Raw genomic sequence first — 18054 nt, forward strand, 5'->3', positions numbered from 1 at the left:
CCACCCTTGGAGCAGGGAATGCTGGACATCAGGCCAGGCTGTTGCCACTTGGAGAAAATGGTAAAATCATGGAATCCTGGAATGGTTTGGGTTGGAAGAGACCTTAAATCCCACCCAGTGCCAGCCCTGCCATGGCAGGGACACCTCCCACTGTGCCAGGCTGCTCCAGCCCCAATGTCCAGCCTGGCCTTGGGCACTGCCAGGGATCCAGGGGCAGCCCCAGCTGCTCTGGCAATTCCATGCCAGCCCCTGCCCACCCTGCCAGGGAACAATTCCTTCCCCAGATCCCACCCAGCCCTGCCCTCTGGCACTGGGAATCCCTTTCATTCAAAGCCCTGGCGCTTCCCCTCTGCAGAATCCCCCGGGGAGTTCGGGATCGAAGCTCACCAGGGTGGGCGTAACCCCCCTCCATGATCCTCAGTCCCGGTTTCCCTCAATCCCGGGTTTCCCCAATCCCGGTTTTCCCTCAATCCCAGTTTCCCTCAATCCCGGTTTTCCCTCAGTCCCGGTTTTCCCTCAATCCCGGTTTTCCCCAATCCCGGTTTTCCTCAGTCCCGGTTTTCCCCAATCCCAGTTTCCCTCAATCCCGGTTTCCCTCAGTCCCGGTTTCCCTCAATCCCGGTTTTCCTCAATCCCGGTTTTCCTCAATCCCGGTTTTCCCCAATCCCGGTTTTCCTCAATCCCGGTTTTCCTCAATCCCGGTTTTCCCCAATCCCGGTTTCCCTCAATCCCGGCTTTCCCCAATCCCGGTTTTCCCTCAGTCCCGGTTTTCCCTCAATCCCGGTTTTCCTCAATCCCGGTTTCCCTCAATCCCGGTTTCCCTCAGTCCCGGTTTTCCTCAATCCCGGTTTTCCCTCAGTCCCGGTTTCCCTCAATCCCGGTTTCCCTCAATCCCGGTTTTCCCCAGTCCCGGTTTTCCCTCAGTCCCGGTTTTCCTCAATCCCGGTTTCCCTGCTCTCCCCGCAGATCCGGCCTCACATCGCCACCCTGCGCAAGTACACCTACGGCAAGCACATCCTGGCCAAGCTGGAGAAATACTACATGAAAAACGGCGTGGATTTGGGGCCCATCTGCGGCCCCCCCAACGGCATCATCTGAGGAGGGGACACCCCCAGAGCCACTCCAGGATCCAGGAATCCATCCCAGGAATCCATCCCAGAATCCATCCCAGAACCCACCCACACCACCCGCGACGGTTCTAAAAAAACAACAAAACAACAAAAACAAACCCACAAAAAACAAACCAAGAAAAGCAGAAAAAAACAACAAAAAAAAAACAACAACAGAAAAAAGAGAAGCCTTTGTAAATTTCTTTAATTTTATTATGCATAACATGTACTAATTATTTTTTTTAATTAACTAATTGCCCTGCTGTTTTACTGGTGTATAGAATTCTTGTACATAGGTCTCAGATGTACATGGAAGGCCACATTTTTGTTCACTGTTGTATCTATAATTCCAAATGTGGAGACTTTCAGGGTGGTTGGTTTGAAAACAACAAACAAACAATACAAAAAAAAAAAAACCCGTTTTTAATTCATCATTTTTTGCAAATACCTTTTTTTGGGGTTGGTTTTTTTTCCTCCTTTTAAGCCCAAAAATGAGCGAGAAGTTGGGATTTTAGTTCAGTGGTAGAAATGCTGAAAAGAGAAAAATTCAGCTTGCTAAAGTTTGGTTTTAAAGACAGCAAAATACAATTTTTGGGACTTTTTAATGGCTTTATTTCTATTTTATTTGTGACTCTGACATGCTGGAGGAGGGAGCTTGGCTGGCGTTTCGAGAAAACACCCAGAGATGATTTTAAAGGGGAGGATTTGGGGGGGACTTTTTTACTGCCCCGCTCCTCTGTTCACCTGGAGAGACACAATTTGATTATTTAGCATGAGGAAAAACAAAAAAAAAAAAATTCCAACTCGGCTTTGGTCTTGCTTCTATAAATATATAGTGTATACTTGGTGTAGACTTTACATATATAAAAATTTGTAGTATTTTCTTGTTTTGATGTCTGATCTGTATCTATAATGTACCCTAGTAGTGGAACATACTTCTGACTGTACAATTGTACATTTGTAAACCTCTGTAATGTAAATGTGGAGAAGTTTGAATCGACATAAAAACCCGTTTTTTGGTAAGAAAACAGGAAAAAAAAAAGAATTAGCAAAAACCTGTGCATTTCAGTGTATATTCACACCTTTTATGGTCGTAGCATATAGTGTTGTATATTGTAAATTGTAATTTCAACCAGAAGTAAATTTTTTCTTTTGAAGGAAATGTTCTCTTTATACAGCCTAGTTAATGTTTAAAAACAAAAAAGGAAGAAAAATAACTGCTTGGTTTTATTTGTCACCTAGTTGGACGGTAGAGATCCTTTCTAAATGTTCTACAGACCTGATTCAGTTCCAAATAGTGGTTTTTTTGAATCTTACAAAGTAATGTTTTGCTTCTTTTGTGACAGTAAGAAACAAAAAAGTGCAGAAGTACAGCCCCCCCCTAGTTTTCCTTACAATCAGAGTCCCTTTTCACCTTGTAAAGTGTGAATCACCTCCCCCTTTTTTGTACAGAAGATGAACTGTATTTTGCATTTTGTCTACTTGTAAGTGAATGTAACATACTGTCAATTTTCCTCGTTTGAATATAGAATTGTAACACTACACGGTGTACATTTACAGAGCCTTGTGTATATTTCCAATGAACTTTTTTGCAAGCACACTTGTAACCATATGTGTATAATTAACAAACCTGTGTATGCTTATGCCTGGGCGACTATTTTTTGTAACTCTTGTGTAGATTGTCTCTAAACAACGTGTGATCTTTATTTTGAAAAATACAGAACTTTGGAATCTGGCCCTGGGCTCCGTGGAGTGCTCAGTTGGGAATTTGGGGGTGGTCCGGGGGCAGGGAAGGGCTGGAGCCGTGATTCTCATGGAATGTTGGAGTTCGGAGCTTCCATCCAGGAGCAGGGCACCGGGAAGGGCTGGAGCTGTGCCGGAGGGTTGGGATGGAGAGCAGGGAAAGGTTCCTCATCCTGAACGGGTTCCCCTGGGCACAGGGATGGGGGGATTCTCCTGAGACCCCACCTGCAGAGCTGCCCCAGCCCTGGAGCCTCCAAAATCAACGATTTGGAGCTGCTGGAGAGAGTCCAGAGGAATCCACGGAGCTGCTGCAGGGCTGGAGCCCCTCTGGAGCCAGGCTGGGAGAGCTGGGGGTGCTCAGCTGGAGAGGAGAAGGCTCCAGGGAGAGCTGTGAGCCCCTGGCAGGGCCTAAAGGGGCTCCAGGAGAGCTGCAGAGGGACTGGGGACAAGGGATTCAGGGCCAGGAGCCAGGGAATGGCTTCCCAGTGCCAGAGGGCAGGGCTGGATGGGATCTTGGGCAGGAATTGTTCCCTGGTGCTTCTCATCTCGTGACTGCTTTTTGTCCTCCCCTCCCTCCAGGCTGGTCCTGGTTCCACCCCCCCTCACCTGCTGCCCCCATGATGTCCCGGTGTCCTTTTCTCCCCCAATCCCCTCTTTAGGGAAGCTCCAGCTCCCCGCTTTGTCCCCTGCCTGAGCAGAACCCCAAAATCGGCCTCTCCTTCCCTCCAGCTTTCCCCCGTTTGCAGCATCCAGGACCTTCCCTGTCCCCGTGCTGCACTTTGGTGCATTTAAAAACCCTTTCCCAGAGGGACATTTGGGGAATCCTGATGAATCCGGGAACTTGTGCAAGATGTGGCAAAGTGATGGAGGGGAAGAAAATCCCCATTTTACAGGAAATTACTTATTTTGGCTGAGCACTTGGAAAGGGTCAGGTTTTGTAGCCTGGACTCTTCCCACGCCCCATTCCTGACCCTCAGTAGGGCCCAGCACCCCTGGGACCCCACACTGGGATTGATCTGGGATCTCAGACTGGTGTTGGTCTGGGATCTCAGACTGGGATTGATGTGGGACCCCGCACTGGGATTGATCTGGGATCTCAGACTGGGATTGATGTGGGACCCCACACTGAGATTGATCTGGGATCTCAGACTGGGATTGATGTGGGACCCTGCACTGGGGTTGGTCTGGGACCCTGCACTGGGATTGATCTGGGATCTCAGACTGGGATTGATGTGGGACTCCACACTGGGATTGATGTGGGACCCCACACTGGGGCTGGTCTGGTAGCCCAGGCTGGGGTTGATCTCTTCCCCCCCCGTCGATGTTAAATTCCCCAGGAGCTGATTTGGGCTTTGGCCCCGTTTCTGCCCCGGGTCTGAAGCCACCCTGTGCCCCCGCATCGCCCCGAGCCACCGAGGGCACGGGCACTCGTCCTTTGGGGTTTTAGAGCTCTCAGAACTCTTTGGGGGTCTCATTTATCTGGTGGTGCTCGTGGAGCTCAGCCAGCAGCACCTGGCTGCAGGTCTGGGGACAAACACGGTGAAAAGAAGGGATAGAAATCTAATTTTAATGTTTAATTTAGCACTGAGCGTTTAATTCGGGCTAGAGAGGAAGGGGAGCGTGCCCAGGCTCGGTTTGTTCCCCCAGACTGCTGCGGGTCCGGGCTCAGCCCTGGGCACCCTTCTCACCCCGAGGTGCCGGGAGTGGGATCGGCTCTCAGCCGGGGGACAGAGGGGACACGGGAAGGACGCGGGTGCTCCGTGCTGGCCCTGCTTCGGCCCCTCCCGAGCACCGCTGCGGGTTGGAGATGTGGAGGGAACTCCGTCAGCTCAGCCGGGATCCGCTGTGCCACCCCTGTCCCATCGCACCGCCCAGGGCCCGAGGGGACACGGGGGGACACGGGGGGACACGGGGGGACAGAGGGGACACGGGGGGACACGGGGGGACACGGGGGGACACGGGGGGACACGAGGGGACACCAGGGGACACGGGGGGACACGGGGGGACATGGGGGGACACGGGGGGACACGAGGGGACACGAGGGGACACGGGGGGACACGGGGGGACAGAGGGGACACCAGGGGACACCAGGGGACAAGAGGGGACACGGGGGGACACCAGGGGACACCAGGGGACACCAGGGGACAGAGGGGACACCAGAGGACACGGGGGGACACGAGGGGACACCAGGGGACAGAGGGGACACGGGGGGACACCAGAGGACACCAGGGGACCGCAGCTGCCGCCGCCACCGCGGCCGCAGCCGGGACAAGGACCCGCTGGCAGCGCCCTCCGCCCCCTCAGCCCCTCCTGTGGGCCCCCACAAGCCCCCGCCACCCTTCAGGGGCCACCCCTGGGGTGCCACCCCTGGCTGGGGACACGAGGGGACCCTGCGGGCCCGGCCCGGTCCCTGCAGGGGTGGCGGCGGCCACGGCGGGGCGGTGCAGCCCCAGCAACGCGCCGGGCCCGGGCTGCGACCTGGGGACACCCCTGCATGGGGAACGGACCCTGCTTGGGGACCGGACCCTGCCTGGGGTGGCCCCGATGTCCCTGGGACCCCCCACTGCACCGGGACACCCCCCTCGGCCCGAGTACCGCCCCTGCCCCAAAGGCACCTCCTGTCCCCGGAGCCGCCTTTTCCCGGCCCCAGGGACACCCCCGGCCCCCCCTGCACGGGACCCCCGCTGCTCCGGGGCCACCCCACTGTCCCGGAGATCCCCCCCCCCTCTCTGGGACCACCCCAGGGATCCTCCCCAGCCCCCGGACCCCCCTCTTCACCCCGGGGACTCCCCCCTCCCCCCCTTTCCCCGGATTCTGCCCCCCCCCCCAACTTCTCGCTCCTTCTATTAATGCACTTTAAAAAAAAATTAATTAATTTGGATTCGGCCAATTACAGCACCATTAAAACCGAATGACGCCACTCAGGCGGGGCCCCCCGGAGCCCCCCGCATGTTTCCCACCCCCTCAGGGCTTCCCTGAGTTTCCAGTCCCGGGGGCAGCGGGAGGACCCTCAGTGCGGGATTTGTGGGGCGCCGTGTCCCTGCTCCCCCCAGCCGCGGGTTCAGCTCCAGTTTTGGCTGAATTCGGCTGATTTTCCCTCCTTTGTCCCAGTAACCCCCCCTGCCCCCCCGGGCCCCTCCCGGGGTGTATTTTGAGGGTAAATGAGCGGGTTTATAGAATCCCAGTCTGGTTTTAGGCCCTTCACAGGAAAGGAGGAATTCCCCGCGTGTGGAAGTGGCTCATTCCCTCCCCGTCCCTCTGCTCCCGGCTCACCCACAGCCGCACCACCCCCAGGGCCCCTCGGCGTGACCAAGCCCCCAAATCCCGAGCGGAGCCACCCCAGGGTCACCTGGCAGGTGTGTGGAAGTCACTGGGATGGCCCCGCCCTCTGATCCCACCGTTATCCCGCGTTTTTTGAACGGGGAAACTGAGGCACGGTGCTGGGGCTGGTTCGGCTGTCGGTCCGGGAGGGATTCCCGGAACGGCCGAAGGTTTTCCCCTCCCACCCATCCCTGGTTACCCCCCAGGTGTCCCAAAAGCCACCTTGGGCTCCCCCCATCTACTCCTGGGCGCCCCCAGCTGCCCCCAGACCCTCCCATCTCCCCCTGGATCTCCCCAGTCTGTCCCAGTTCCCCCCCTACGTACCCCAGGCTGCCCCCAGTTCGTCCCAGTGACCTCCTTTACCTGTTCTAGCCCCCTCCATCTGTCCCAGATCCCTCCCCATGCGAACCTGGTCGCCCCCCAGCTCCCGAGGGCTGGAGGAGCTGCTGCCTCCACCTGGTCGCCTCCCTCTATGTCCCCCATCCGTCCCAGGTTCCCCCCATCTACCCCAGGACCCCCCAGTTTGTCCTAGACCCCCCTCAAATGTCCCCCAAGCTCCCCCCCCATCTACCCCAGGGTCCTCCCAATTTTCCCAGAGCCCCCCTGTGTCCCCCCCCATCTACCCCGCATCCCCTCGCCATCCAACCCAGGTCCCCCCCACTCTGTCCCAGGTCCCCCTCATCCACCCCAGGATCCCCCAACCCGCCCCAGCCCCCCTCGATCCCCCCCAGGCTCCTCCCCCGTCCCCCCCCCGTCCCCTGCTCGCCCCCTCCCGCTGTCCCCGGGCCGTGGCCGTGCGGGGCGGGGGCGGGGCGGTGGCGGCGGCGCGGGGGGGGCGCGGCGGGGCCGGGAGGGCGGCGCGGCGGCGGCGGCCCCGCACCCAGCGCCCGCACCCACCGCCCGCCTCCCGCGGGCGGCGGCAACAAAGGCCCTTCCCCGCCCCCGCCGCCGCCTCCCGCCGCCTCCCGCCGCCGCCGGCAGCGTCCTTGCGGCAGGAAGATGCCCGGGGAGGTGCCGCCGCCGGCGCCCCGGGGGCTGCGGAGCCTCCCGCTGCTGCTGCTGCTGCTGCTCAGCGCCCGCGCCGCGCTGGTGAGTGCGGGGGCACCGGCGGGGGGCACCGGCGGGGGGGCCGAGGGACACCGGCACCGCCAGGGGGGCGGCGGGGACCGGCACCGAGAGGGGGGTGAGGGGAGGGATCGGCATCGGCACCGGGAGGGGGGCGCAGGGAGGGGGCAGCGGGGACAGGCACCGGCACCGGGAGGGGTCAGCGGGGACCGGCACCGGGAGGGGTCAGCGGGGACCGGCAGCGGCCCCGCGGAGGAGCTGCCGCGGGCAGGGGGGTGGGACCGGCCCCGGCACCGCGCGTGGATCGGTACCGCGGGGGCCGGGGATGTGTGGGGTGGCACCGGCGTCGTGCACGGGCTGGCCCCGGGCAGCGGCACGGGTCTGGAACGGCCTCGGTACCGCGCGTGGATGGGCAGCGGGCGGGGGGCACCCGCAGCGGGCGGGGGGCGTGGGGCCGGCAGCGGAACCGGGGCGGGACCGGCACCGTGCGGGGTCTGGCAGCTGCAGCCGGCGGGGATCGGGACCGGGACCCGCCCGGGGCGCTCCGGGACCCGCAGTCCGCTGTGGGGGTCCCCCAGCTCCCGAGGGGCTCCGCTCCCCCCTCCGTGCCCGCAGAGCCCCCCCGAGCCCCGCAGCCGCTGTCCCCGCGGGTGTCCCCTCCCCTGCCACCCCCCGGGCGGTGCCGGGCACGGTGGCGGGCGTGGGGAGGGGGCTGCGGGCAGCCGCCGCTTGAAGGTCGCAGGGAAACGCGCCTTGAAAAGCACCCCGAGGGGCGGAGAGGGAGGAATCCCCCTGCTGCTGCTGCTGCTGCTGCTGCTCGGGGGCAGCAGAAACTCGCCCCCCATCCGCCCCCCGCCTCCCCGTCCCCGCTCCCCTCCTGCATCCCCAGCCCCCGGTGGGGCGGAGGGCGCAGATGCAGCCCGGGCAGCGCCCGCTGCTCCCGTTCCGTGGGGCCGGAGGAGAAGGGGCTGGGCGGCCTCTGGCACCTCCAAAACTGCTGCTCCCCACCGGCAGCTCCGCCTGGGAGAGCAGCCGTGGGTTCCTGGGGTCCGTGGGAGCCTCCCAGCCCTGCCTGCACCCTGCCCCGAGCCGGGCGTTGGAGCTTTGCAGGACCGGGGCGCTGCTTTTTGGGGGATGCTCTCCGGGAAGGAGCCGGAAGATGCTTTTCCCCCCAGCCCAGGAGCAGTGGGAGAGCGCGGTGGGGAGGAAGGCTGCCCCTGCTCCTCCTCCTCCTCTCTTCAAGAGGGGAAGAAGCCCCAGGGCCTGGCTGCTGCAGTGAATCACCCGGAGCTCCTGCCGGGCTCTGTTTGGGGGTGCCCCAGGCTGGCCCCCCATTCTCGCACGAGGGGCGGCTCCCAGCTCTCCCAGCCCCTCTGGATTAGAGACCCAACTTCAGCGTCCCTGAGGGGACACGAGGCGCTCCTCCAACGCCTCTGGTGAACCTGCACGGCCGCCGGATCCAAGGGCACTTCGTTCAGCCCGAAATTCCCTTTGCCACGGATCCCGGGGAGTCTCTGCTCCGCTGGGAGCTCCCCTCCGTCCCCGCGGTGAGGGGTGAGTGCGGCTGTGCCGGTGTCCGCAGCCCCCGCGGCAGTGTGGGGTCGGCCCTGGGCGTGCTCATCCCCCCCGGATGAGCTTTTCCCCTTCCTTTCGGGGAACTGGCGTTGCTGGTTGCTGGATTAGGTTGGCGGCGTTTCCTGAGGGTGTTTAGGCCGTTTGGGAGAGGCTGTGGGGTTGTTCAGGGCCGGGCGGGGAGAGGATGGGATGTGGGATGCGGGATGCGGGATGCGGGATGTGGGATGTGGGATGTGGGATGCGGGATGTGGGATGTGGGATGTGGGATGTGGGATGCGGGATGTGGGATGTGGGATGTGGGATGTGGGATGCGGGATGTGGGATGTGGGATGCGGGATGTGGGATGCGGGATGCTCCCGAGGGTTGGAGGAGCTGCTGCCTCCACCTGGATGGGATCGAGGCCTCTCCTCTCCCCCTCTCTTCCCTGAAGATTTAAATTTGGGCAGACCCAGCTCCTCCCTTGGGTCGCCGGGGTGGGAAGCGGTGACTCGGCACAGCTCGGGCACATCCGTGATGATGGGATGGGGGTGGATTTGGGGGGTCCTGTCCCCCCAGTGCCGGATCCTGGGCCCTGCCAGGGAGCTTTTCCCTGGAGCAGCACCAGGAGAGTTCCTGGCTGCTCCGAGGATGAGAAACTCCAGCCCCGATGGGGTCCCTGGGATGAGTCCCTGGAATGAGTCCCTGTCCCCATCCCGGGGAGCACAGAGGGACAGGGATGGGGACAGGGATGGGCCCTGGCGTGGCTGGAGCATTGCTGGGACACCTCTCGGTGTCACTCGGGGCTTCCCTTTGATCTCCTGCTCTCCGTGACCCCTCTCGGCCCCGGCTTCGGGGAAGCTGGGATGGACCCCCTTGGAATCGGTCCCTGTAACCCTTTGTGTGCCGCCGTGGGAGTGCTGAGGGGCAGGAGCTGCTTCTCCCGGCGGGACCCCTCCCTGGCAGAGGGCTTTTCCCAGCAGTGCCGTGGGCAGGTTTGGGGTTGGCTGCGATTCCCCGAGGCCCATCCCTGGTCCTGCCTCATCCCTTTGGAGCTGGGTAGGGACCACGTGGAGAGAGGACGAGGGAGACCCAGGCTCCTGCACCAGCCCTTCCCGGGGCAGGGATGCGCTCCTGCCCTGCTGGACACCCGGGATTCCCAGGGCAGGCTCCTTTCTGTGCTGCTGGGAATGCTGGCGGCTGCTCCCCCCCCCCCCGGACCACACACACGGGCTGGGGAATCGCCGCTTCCTCCTCCTCCGGGCAGGCAGAGCGGGGCGCTGGCAGCCGAGCGGCATCCGGGGGCCGCTGGGGAGAGGGGGCAGGACAGGCACGGTAATTAGTGGGGTTGATGAGCTTTAATCAGGCCGTGGGTTGTGCAGGGGGTGGGCGCAGCCGGCCCTGAGTGCCACCCCCGGCTCTGGGGTCCCCAGGTGTGGGCTCAGGACGCTTCGTTGTGGCTCCGGCTGCTGGCGGAGCCCAGCTTAGGGATCAACTCATCACCTTAATTACCGAGAGCGTTGATTGACCCTGACCTTTCACAGCTCCCCGGCCCTGGGGCGCTGCTCCGGGGCCGGTTCCCGGATCCCCGTGCGGGACGTGGGGAGGTGCTCTGGGTTTAGTCCCGGGCTGTGTTTCACTGTGGAAGGGCATCCCTTGCTCCCTGCACCCCGTCCGGAGCCTCCCTCGGCTCAGCCCAGAGGGATAATGAGGAACACAGAGATTCCTCCAGGCCCTGCAGAGGTTTGGGGTGAAGCACCCGCTGCCCTGCAGGGATTTGGGAAGTTCAGCATCCCCGCGGCTCTGGGGCCCACCGGGCCTGGCACTTCCAGGGCCGCCTCATTCCCGTGATGTTTTCCAGTGTTTCCTCGGCAGCTCCCTGGTTTCCAGCCTGGCATCGGGGCCGTGTGGGGCTGGGGGCTCCCCTGAGGTTTGGGGGTGCTCTGGGGTTTGGTGTAATGAGTTTGCAGGGCTCAGCCCGGCCCCCAGGGGTGGATTGGAGCTCCCTGGTGTGAGCTGGGGTCACAGGGGGCTCAGCCCAGCCCCGTTTGTAGGGACAGCCCAGCTCTCCCATCCAGCCGTGCTCAACCCCAGCTCCTTCCTCTTTCATGGAGAAACCGAGGGGGGGAAAAAAAAAATCCATCAATAAATAAAGGAATGGATCCCCAAGGGGCTCAGGGTTCTCTGGCCACTGTCACCTCGTACCCCGGCCCAGCGGCATGGGAGCAGTGGCAGCGAAGTCCCCGAGTGTCGCCAGGGCTCCTTTTCCCTCGGGAGACGCGCGGCAGCCCCGGGAGACGGCGCCGGGGGCTGGGGAATGCCGGTCCCGGGGACGTGAGCCGGGTACCAAACCCTGCCGGGCCCGGCGGGGCTCTGGGAACCGGGAACCGTTCCCGTCCCGAGCCTCCAGAGGCTCTAACAGAGCTCCGCTTAATCCTGGCCCCGTGTCCCTGTCCCTCCCGGCTTCCCAGGAGCTGGGGCCGGGCACACCCTCACCTCCTGCCCGGCTCTGGGTGGGCTTTTGCTGCTGGAGGCTCAGCCCCGGCGCCCCTCGGTGCTCGGGAGATGGGGAGCAGGGATTTGGGGGCAGAAACCCCCTTCGGACGTGGCTGGGCCTCTCCTCGGAGCAGCCTTTGCCCGAGATGCGGTCCTGGCATCCTCCAGGATCTCCCTTCCCTGCTCATCCTCCCCGCCCAGCCCGAGGCTCCTTTGGCTCGGGAGCTGCTGGAGAAGGATTTCTGCTCCGGGGCCGGGGGTGGCACCGAGCCCCTGGCGGGCAGGAGGGGCCGAGCCCCTGCTCGGTGTCACCTCGGCCCCCGCTCGGTGTCACCTCGGCCCCCGCTCGGTGTCACCTCGGCCCCGGCAGCGGCCGCTGCTCCCTGCCCGGCTCCGGGGCCGCCGCTCGGCTGTGGAGGGAGGAGCGGAGCCTTTCCCGGCTTTTCCCTCCTTGTTTTGTGCCATTCCCAGAGTTTTGTGCCATTCCCAGCTTTCCACTCCTGTTTTGTGCCATTCCCAGAGTTTTGTGCCATTCCCAGTTTTCCCCCCTTGTTTTGTGCCATTCCCAGAGTTTTGTGCCATTCCCAGTTTTCCCCCCTTGTTTTGTGCCATTCCCAGAGTTTTGTGCCATTCCCAGTTTTCCACTCCTGTTTTGTGCCATTCCCAGAGTTTTGTGCCATTCCCAGCTTTTCCCCCCTCGCTTTGTGCCGTTCCCTGCTCCCCCCATGCCGTGGGCTGGGAATATTTTCCATGGGGAGTGTCCAGCGGTCCCTCCCGGCTCCGGGGGGCACGGAGGTGGAACGCGGAGCTTTTCGTGGCCTCTCCTCCCCCTCTGCTCATTAATTAATTTGACATTTACGCCGAGATCCTCGTGCAGAGCTCCCGAGCGTCTCGGTGACCCCCGGAGCAGCTGCAGGACTGGAGCTGCTGGAATTCCAGGTGGGAGGGAAGGACGTGGCCAGATCCCGGCAGAGGCGGCCCCTGTCCCCCAAACCCTGTTTTGGGGCCTTCCTGTGGTCGGGAAGGAATGGGGTTGGACTTGGCATCCCGCGGGATGCTCCTTGCAGCTGTGCGAAGGTGACAGCGTTTCCAGGGCTGGTTATTCCAAGTTTTTTTGTTAAAATTGACTCCAAAAAAGTGAATTCTGGTGCTGGCTCAGTGCTGAACCCAAGCGTGGCTCTGCTTGGAGGGGACAGCACGGAGCTGGGGGGACCCAAACCTCCTTTCCCACCTCAGCATCCCAGAGCAGGCGATCCCAGCGCTCCCCAGGCTGGATTGGGATGGGCTGGGACGTTCCCTCTGCCCTGCCCACGCCACGAGACGGAGGCCGGGTGTGTTGACATCCCGGTGGCCTCTCCCTCCCTCGGCGCAGCTTGGCCATGGCTCAAACTCTTTATTTCGAGATAAAAATAACAGCAGCAACCTCGGGGCTGCCGTTCCTGCCCCGGCTGGGGGAGAAACAGGGATTGTTTTAGGAAAAAAAGGGGGGAAACCTCGATGTGGGGGAGCCCGGGCACAAATCCCCCCAGGCTGCAGCCCCAAAGTGGGACCTGGAGTGGGGAGGAGGAGGCTGGAGCCGGGGAATAGCCGGGAAAAACCGGGAAAAACCTCATCTTCCAGGCAGCACAGAGCACAGCTTGTTGGCAAAACAGTTTGTTAGCCAAAAAATGCAGTTTTCTGGAGGAGGAGGAGGGGATGGAGCTGCTTCAGGAGCTGCCGAGGGAAGGGGGGGGCCTGGTGAGGGTTTGGGGGGGTTGGAGGGGATGCTCCGGCAGCAAATGTCAAAAATCCGACGCAGGGCTGCATTTTGGGGGAAGGGAGTGGGAGTTTGGGGCCAAAGCGGGCATTTAAAAGAGAAAAAATCTTCTTTATTTCTCGTTTTTGCAAGTCAAGCTGGAAGGGAACACAGAGCCCCTGTGTTCGCGGCCCTCCCCGAGCAGTTTTCCCGCAGAGGCAGCAGCTCTGGGAGCACACAGGGAGCTTTGCTTGCCCACCCTTGACGTCACTCCACCATTCCCAGCTTTTTAAAGGCCAGTTTGGGCTCCTCACAACTTTTCCAGGTGCTGGGAGCGGCCGTTGTGTCCCTGGGGAGCCTCTCCATGCACCCCATGAAGATCACCCAGAAAAAGCCGGGATGATGCCATTTCCCCCCGCTTTTTGGGGGGTTTTTGGGGAACGGCGTCATCCGGATTTTCCTTTCCCCTCTCCCTCGGGCACGGGCTCCGGGGGAGGGAGATGTGGGAATCTCCAGCAGCCGGGATTGGGGCGCTGGAGCTGGGACAGCACCAGGGGAGCCTGGGCCGCTCCAAAGCCCGGGCTCCATCACCGTGGAAAATCCCGGAGCTGCCAGGGATTTGCGGAGGGAATGGGGGATTTTTGGCAGCTGGGACCCCCCTGGAGGCGGCTCCGAGGTCGAGGGTCCCTTTTTGGGTGAGATCCCCGGGACTTCGGGGCCCCGTCTTGTCACCGCTGCCTTTGTCACCTCCTCCTCCTCCTCCTGAATGAATCCAGGATTTAATAATTCCAATTTAATAATAATTAAAATTTAATCATTCCGATTTATTAATCCCAATTTCCTGCCCAGCTCGGTGTCCCCCAGCCCGGGCTGTGTCTGGGGGCTCTGATGAGCGCTAATTAAGCTCTAATTAGCCCCCGGTGGCCGCAGGTCGGTGCCCTCTGTGTCGCCTCTGTCAGAGGATCGTTACCAACACCCCGTGCAAAGCTGGGGGGTCCCGGCGTTAATTACCCGTTAATTACCCCGGGGTTAATTAGGAAGAGTGCTGATGGGGATGTTGGGGGTCTGGGCATCCAGCAGGGACTCCAGGGCGGGGAACTGGGATGAAATGGGATCCTGGGCGAGGTTTATCGGTCACGGGGCCTCTTCATCGCCCCCAGCCTCCTCTGTGATGTGGGACCGCATCCCGCTGGGACAGCCAGGCTCCAAAATCCCAGATCCGCGGAATTCCTTGGCTTTGTTTTCCCTGGAGCTGGGAGGAGCCGTTTGTCCCCGTACACCAGTAATGAACTGGTTTGGGCGGGACTGGGATGGGTCCCCCGGATCCCCCGTGGCCCTGGGACATTTCCGGAGCGCTGGGGGGCTCAGGGCTGGGCAGAACTCCCTGGAATTTGGGGGTGTTACCAGGGCTGGAATTGGGGTGGCCCAGCCTCTTCTCCCTCTTTGCCCTCCTGCCTTTAATTGGGATTAATTAATCCCTGCTCCTCCATCCCGGGGCCTGGGCCCGGCAGTGTGTCCCCAAATGTCCCACGGATGTCCCCAAAGCCACCAGGAGTGGGGGTGGGGAGATGTTGGCAGGATCTGAGGGTGGGATGCCGGGATGAGAGCAGCTCCTGGATTTGGAGCATCCTGAATCCCTTTGTTTCCCATGGCGAGAGCTCCTCAGCGCCGAGGAAGGAGAGAGGGAATCCACTGGATGTGGCACGGCTGGGTGGGCAGGGATGGACAGTGTCACACCCCTGTGTCCGCGGGGACACCAGCCCTGATCCGAGAGGAAATGGGAATTCTGCAGCAGGGAGTGGCTGGGGCTGCAGGGAGCAGCAGCTCCGGGTCCTGGCCCCCACCCACCACAGGAGTTTGGGGCTAAACAGTGACTTTTTGGGGTTGCTCAGGGAGCTCCTTCCAGCCCTGGAGCTCTTGGGAACTGTGCTGGGAAGGGGATTGGGAAGAGCATTCCCATGGGCTCTCTGTGCAGGCTCGGACCAAGATTTGGTAAAAATCCCTTATTTCTGGGGGGTTTTGTGATTTTTTCTTCCAAGGACGTTTTTTGGCTGCTGGTGCCACCGGCCTGGGGTGAGGCTGAGGGTCTGGCTGGGATCATCCCGGCTGCAACAGAGTCCCAAGAACCCAAATGAGGGGATTTTCCTGCTGATTGTCCTTCTGATCCAACTCCAACATTCCCGAATGCTCTCGCCAGCTCCAGCTTTAAAGGCTGAGTTTGGGATCCCAGCGCTAGAGCCCCTGGATGACAGCACTCCCAAACCCATCCCAGGCAGCTGCTGGTGATGCCAGGGATTCCAGGACAGGGATTGGGATTGGGATGCAGAGCCAGCTCCCAGCCTGCTCCCATCCCTGCCTGCATCCCTGGATTGGGAAGCGGCTGCTGCCCCTGGGCCTCCCCATCCTCTCCCCCCTTGTTCCCTCCCTCCAGCCGGAGTTTTCCCTGGTGGACTGGGTTAAATCGAGATGTGAGGAGCAGGGATGGGAGAGGAGCCGGGCTGGACACCGAGGATCGGGAAGGAGAGACCATTTCATCCCAAATCTGCCCCCAGACCCCGCCACAGGTGAGGTTCCACACGCAGGGACCAGCGGGATCGGGGCTGACCCGGGCCGGGGGTGTCAGCCCAAAACCCCATCCCTGCTGCTGGATCCCCCCTCGGCGCAATTCCAGCTGCTCCCAGCGCTGCAGCCGGAGTTTGCCTGAAGCTAAAAATACCTCGGAGCGCAGCAAAGCCCCCGGAGGGTTTAGGCTCTATATTTAGGTTCCTGCAGCACAAAGCCATATTGCACGGGGGCCGGGCAGTGGGATCTCCTTCTAGGAACGGGGGGAGCAGGGGACAGGAGCAGAGGGGTGCGATGGGGCCTTTCCATGTGGATGCAGGGCTGGATCCTCCCCCTGCAGCCGCTGTCCCACCCGGCTGCTCCAATCCGGGCCTTTCTTCCCCCAAACCCCAGCAGAAGTTGCTGCCTGAGTGCAGAGGGGAAGGGACATCAAACATTTATAGGCCTCGCAAATCGTCAAGGAAATGTCTGGCTCTGCTAAAATAGCAGCAGCAATTAGAGGAGAGGAAAAAAACCCCAAACCCAGCAGCCACGGCTCGTGTGTTATCCCAGCGTTCTCCCAGCGCTTCCCGTCCTCAGCCGGGGTCACAGCTTTGGGGTTGGGCTCCCCAAGCCCATCTGGGGGATGGGACAAGCTCTGAGCCCCCCCCAACCAGTCTGAAACCCGACCTCGTGGCTCTCCAAACACATCCCAACCTCAGTTCTGACTTAAACTGAAAGGGCAGCGAGAAGTTAATTGGGTTCCTTCTTCTTTCGGGGCCGGAGCGGGGTCGGTGCTTCCTGCCCGCCTCTGGTCGCTCCTAATTAGGAAAACCCCGAATTTGAGCTTCCCCGGTGCCTCAGTGGGGTTTGTCCTGCAGGATTGGGTCCTTCCCCCCACCCAGGGTGAGGATGGGGCAGCAGGTGAAGGAAAACAGCCAAATCCCGAGGGTCAGGGGAATTTTGCTGCTGCTTTGTTTGACCTGGGGCGCTCCTGAGGAAAACTCCGCTGTTCCTCCAGCAGGGCACGAGGGTCACGCTCGCCTGCTCAGGCTTTGCACTTCCCTGCATAAAAATCAGGTATTTGGTGATTTTTTTTCATTATTTTCTTCCCTTTGGCAAAGGTTAAACCTGAGTGAGGAGCAGAGCAAGCTCTGGGGTGAGGAGGAGGTTCAGGATCCAGGACCCGGCATGGATTTGGGCTCTCCCTGCGCCGAGTTTTTGGGAACCAGGGCTTGTCTGGCACAGCTCAGAGCTGGTGTGAGAAAGAGGAAAGAAAACACCAGGAGGGGAAATCCAGGGGGGAAGAGCAGGGCTGGGTGAAGGTGCTGGGGGTGGCAGCCACAGGGACCTGCAGGGACCTGCATCTTCCTGGTGTAGGGAAGTGTTTGCCAAGGAAGAGGAGAACTCAGCTGGGAACAGGCCCTGGATTTGGAGCATCCTGAATCCCTTTGGTTTCCATGGCAAGAGCTCCTCAACACCCGGCCAGGAGGAGGAGGAGGAAGGAGAGAGGGAATCCACTGGATGTGGCACTGCTGGGTGGGCAGGGACGGACACGTCCCTCGCAGGGACATCCCTGTGTCCATGAAGGTGGAGCTGGTTGGACTTGGAAAAGACGAATCGGCTTTGCGTGCTTTTGGGACAACGCTCCTTCCCGATGGGATCAGCCATTCACTCCCTTCCCAACGGGATCACGCCAGCCACGGACATCAGTGAAATTGGGAAATCAGAGCTCTGGGGGTGTTTCCTTCACCCCCGGGCTGTGAGAGCTGCCGTGGTTTCTGTTCCGAAGCCTCCCCTGCCGGTTGCAGAGCTGGCCGTGCTTTCCCAAGCACAAGGTGGATCCTGCAGCTCCTGGAGCGGAGAATTTGGGGAATGAGGGATGCTCACTGCGGGGAGAGGATCTTCCCTGCCCTTCACAGAGGCCTGGAACATCTCCCTGGAGGAGCGAGCTGAGGATGGGGGGAAAGGAGCAGCTTCTCCTGCTGGCGGCTGCCGAGGGATCCCGGTGCCCTGGGATCGCATTCCCTTGGGATGGAGTTGTCCCTGCTCCCGTTTTCCTCCTGCTCTGTTGGGTTGTGGGTGGGAAGAGTTGTGGCATTTGAGGTGGTGGGGCTGGAGGCCAGGCCTGGCTGGGTGGGGTCTGCCTGGGATGCTGGGACCCATTCCCGTATGGAACTGCTGGGACCTGTCCCTGGGTGGGAATGCTGGGACCCACTCCCATGTGGAGACGGTGGGAGCTGTGTGGGGATTTTGGGACCCACTCCTGTATGGAAATGCTGGTCCCTGTCCCTGTATGGGGATCCTGGGACCCGTTCCCATGTAGGGATTGTGGGACCCACTCCTGTGTGGAGATGCTGGTACCTGTATGGAAATGCTGGGACCCATTCCCATGTGGGAATGCTGGGACCTCTGTGGGAATTCTGGTGCCCATTCCCATATGGGGATGCTGGCACCCATTCCCACGGAAGGATCTGGGTCCATGTGACATTC

The 18054-nt window shown here is 61.2% G+C and overlaps 2 protein-coding genes across 7 annotated transcripts in view; both read left to right on the forward strand.

Annotated features, from left to right (window-relative positions):
• The window catches only part of PUM1 (pumilio RNA binding family member 1), a 78122-nt gene extending 75270 nt beyond the window's left edge, over nucleotides 1–2852 (forward strand). For all 6 annotated transcript variants that reach the window (XM_082296801.1, XM_082296803.1, XM_082296804.1 and 3 more), the window contains exon 22: nucleotides 967–2852. In XM_082296801.1, the coding sequence (XP_082152927.1) occupies nucleotides 967–1098 (132 nt within the window). In that variant the 3' untranslated portion in view covers nucleotides 1099–2852. The remainder of the gene's footprint in view (nucleotides 1–966) is intronic.
• A 4291-nt stretch (nucleotides 2853–7143) lies between these two features.
• SDC3 (syndecan 3) overlaps nucleotides 7144–18054 on the forward strand; it is a 38318-nt gene continuing 27407 nt past the window's right edge. Inside the window, exon 1 of the mRNA XM_082296442.1 lies at nucleotides 7144–7262. Within this exon, the coding sequence (XP_082152568.1) occupies nucleotides 7173–7262 (90 nt within the window). The 5' untranslated portion in view covers nucleotides 7144–7172. The remainder of the gene's footprint in view (nucleotides 7263–18054) is intronic.

This window comes from Coloeus monedula (genome assembly GCF_965178545.1).
Source record: "Coloeus monedula genome assembly, chromosome: 24".
Taxonomy (NCBI): Eukaryota; Metazoa; Chordata; class Aves; order Passeriformes; family Corvidae; genus Coloeus; species Coloeus monedula.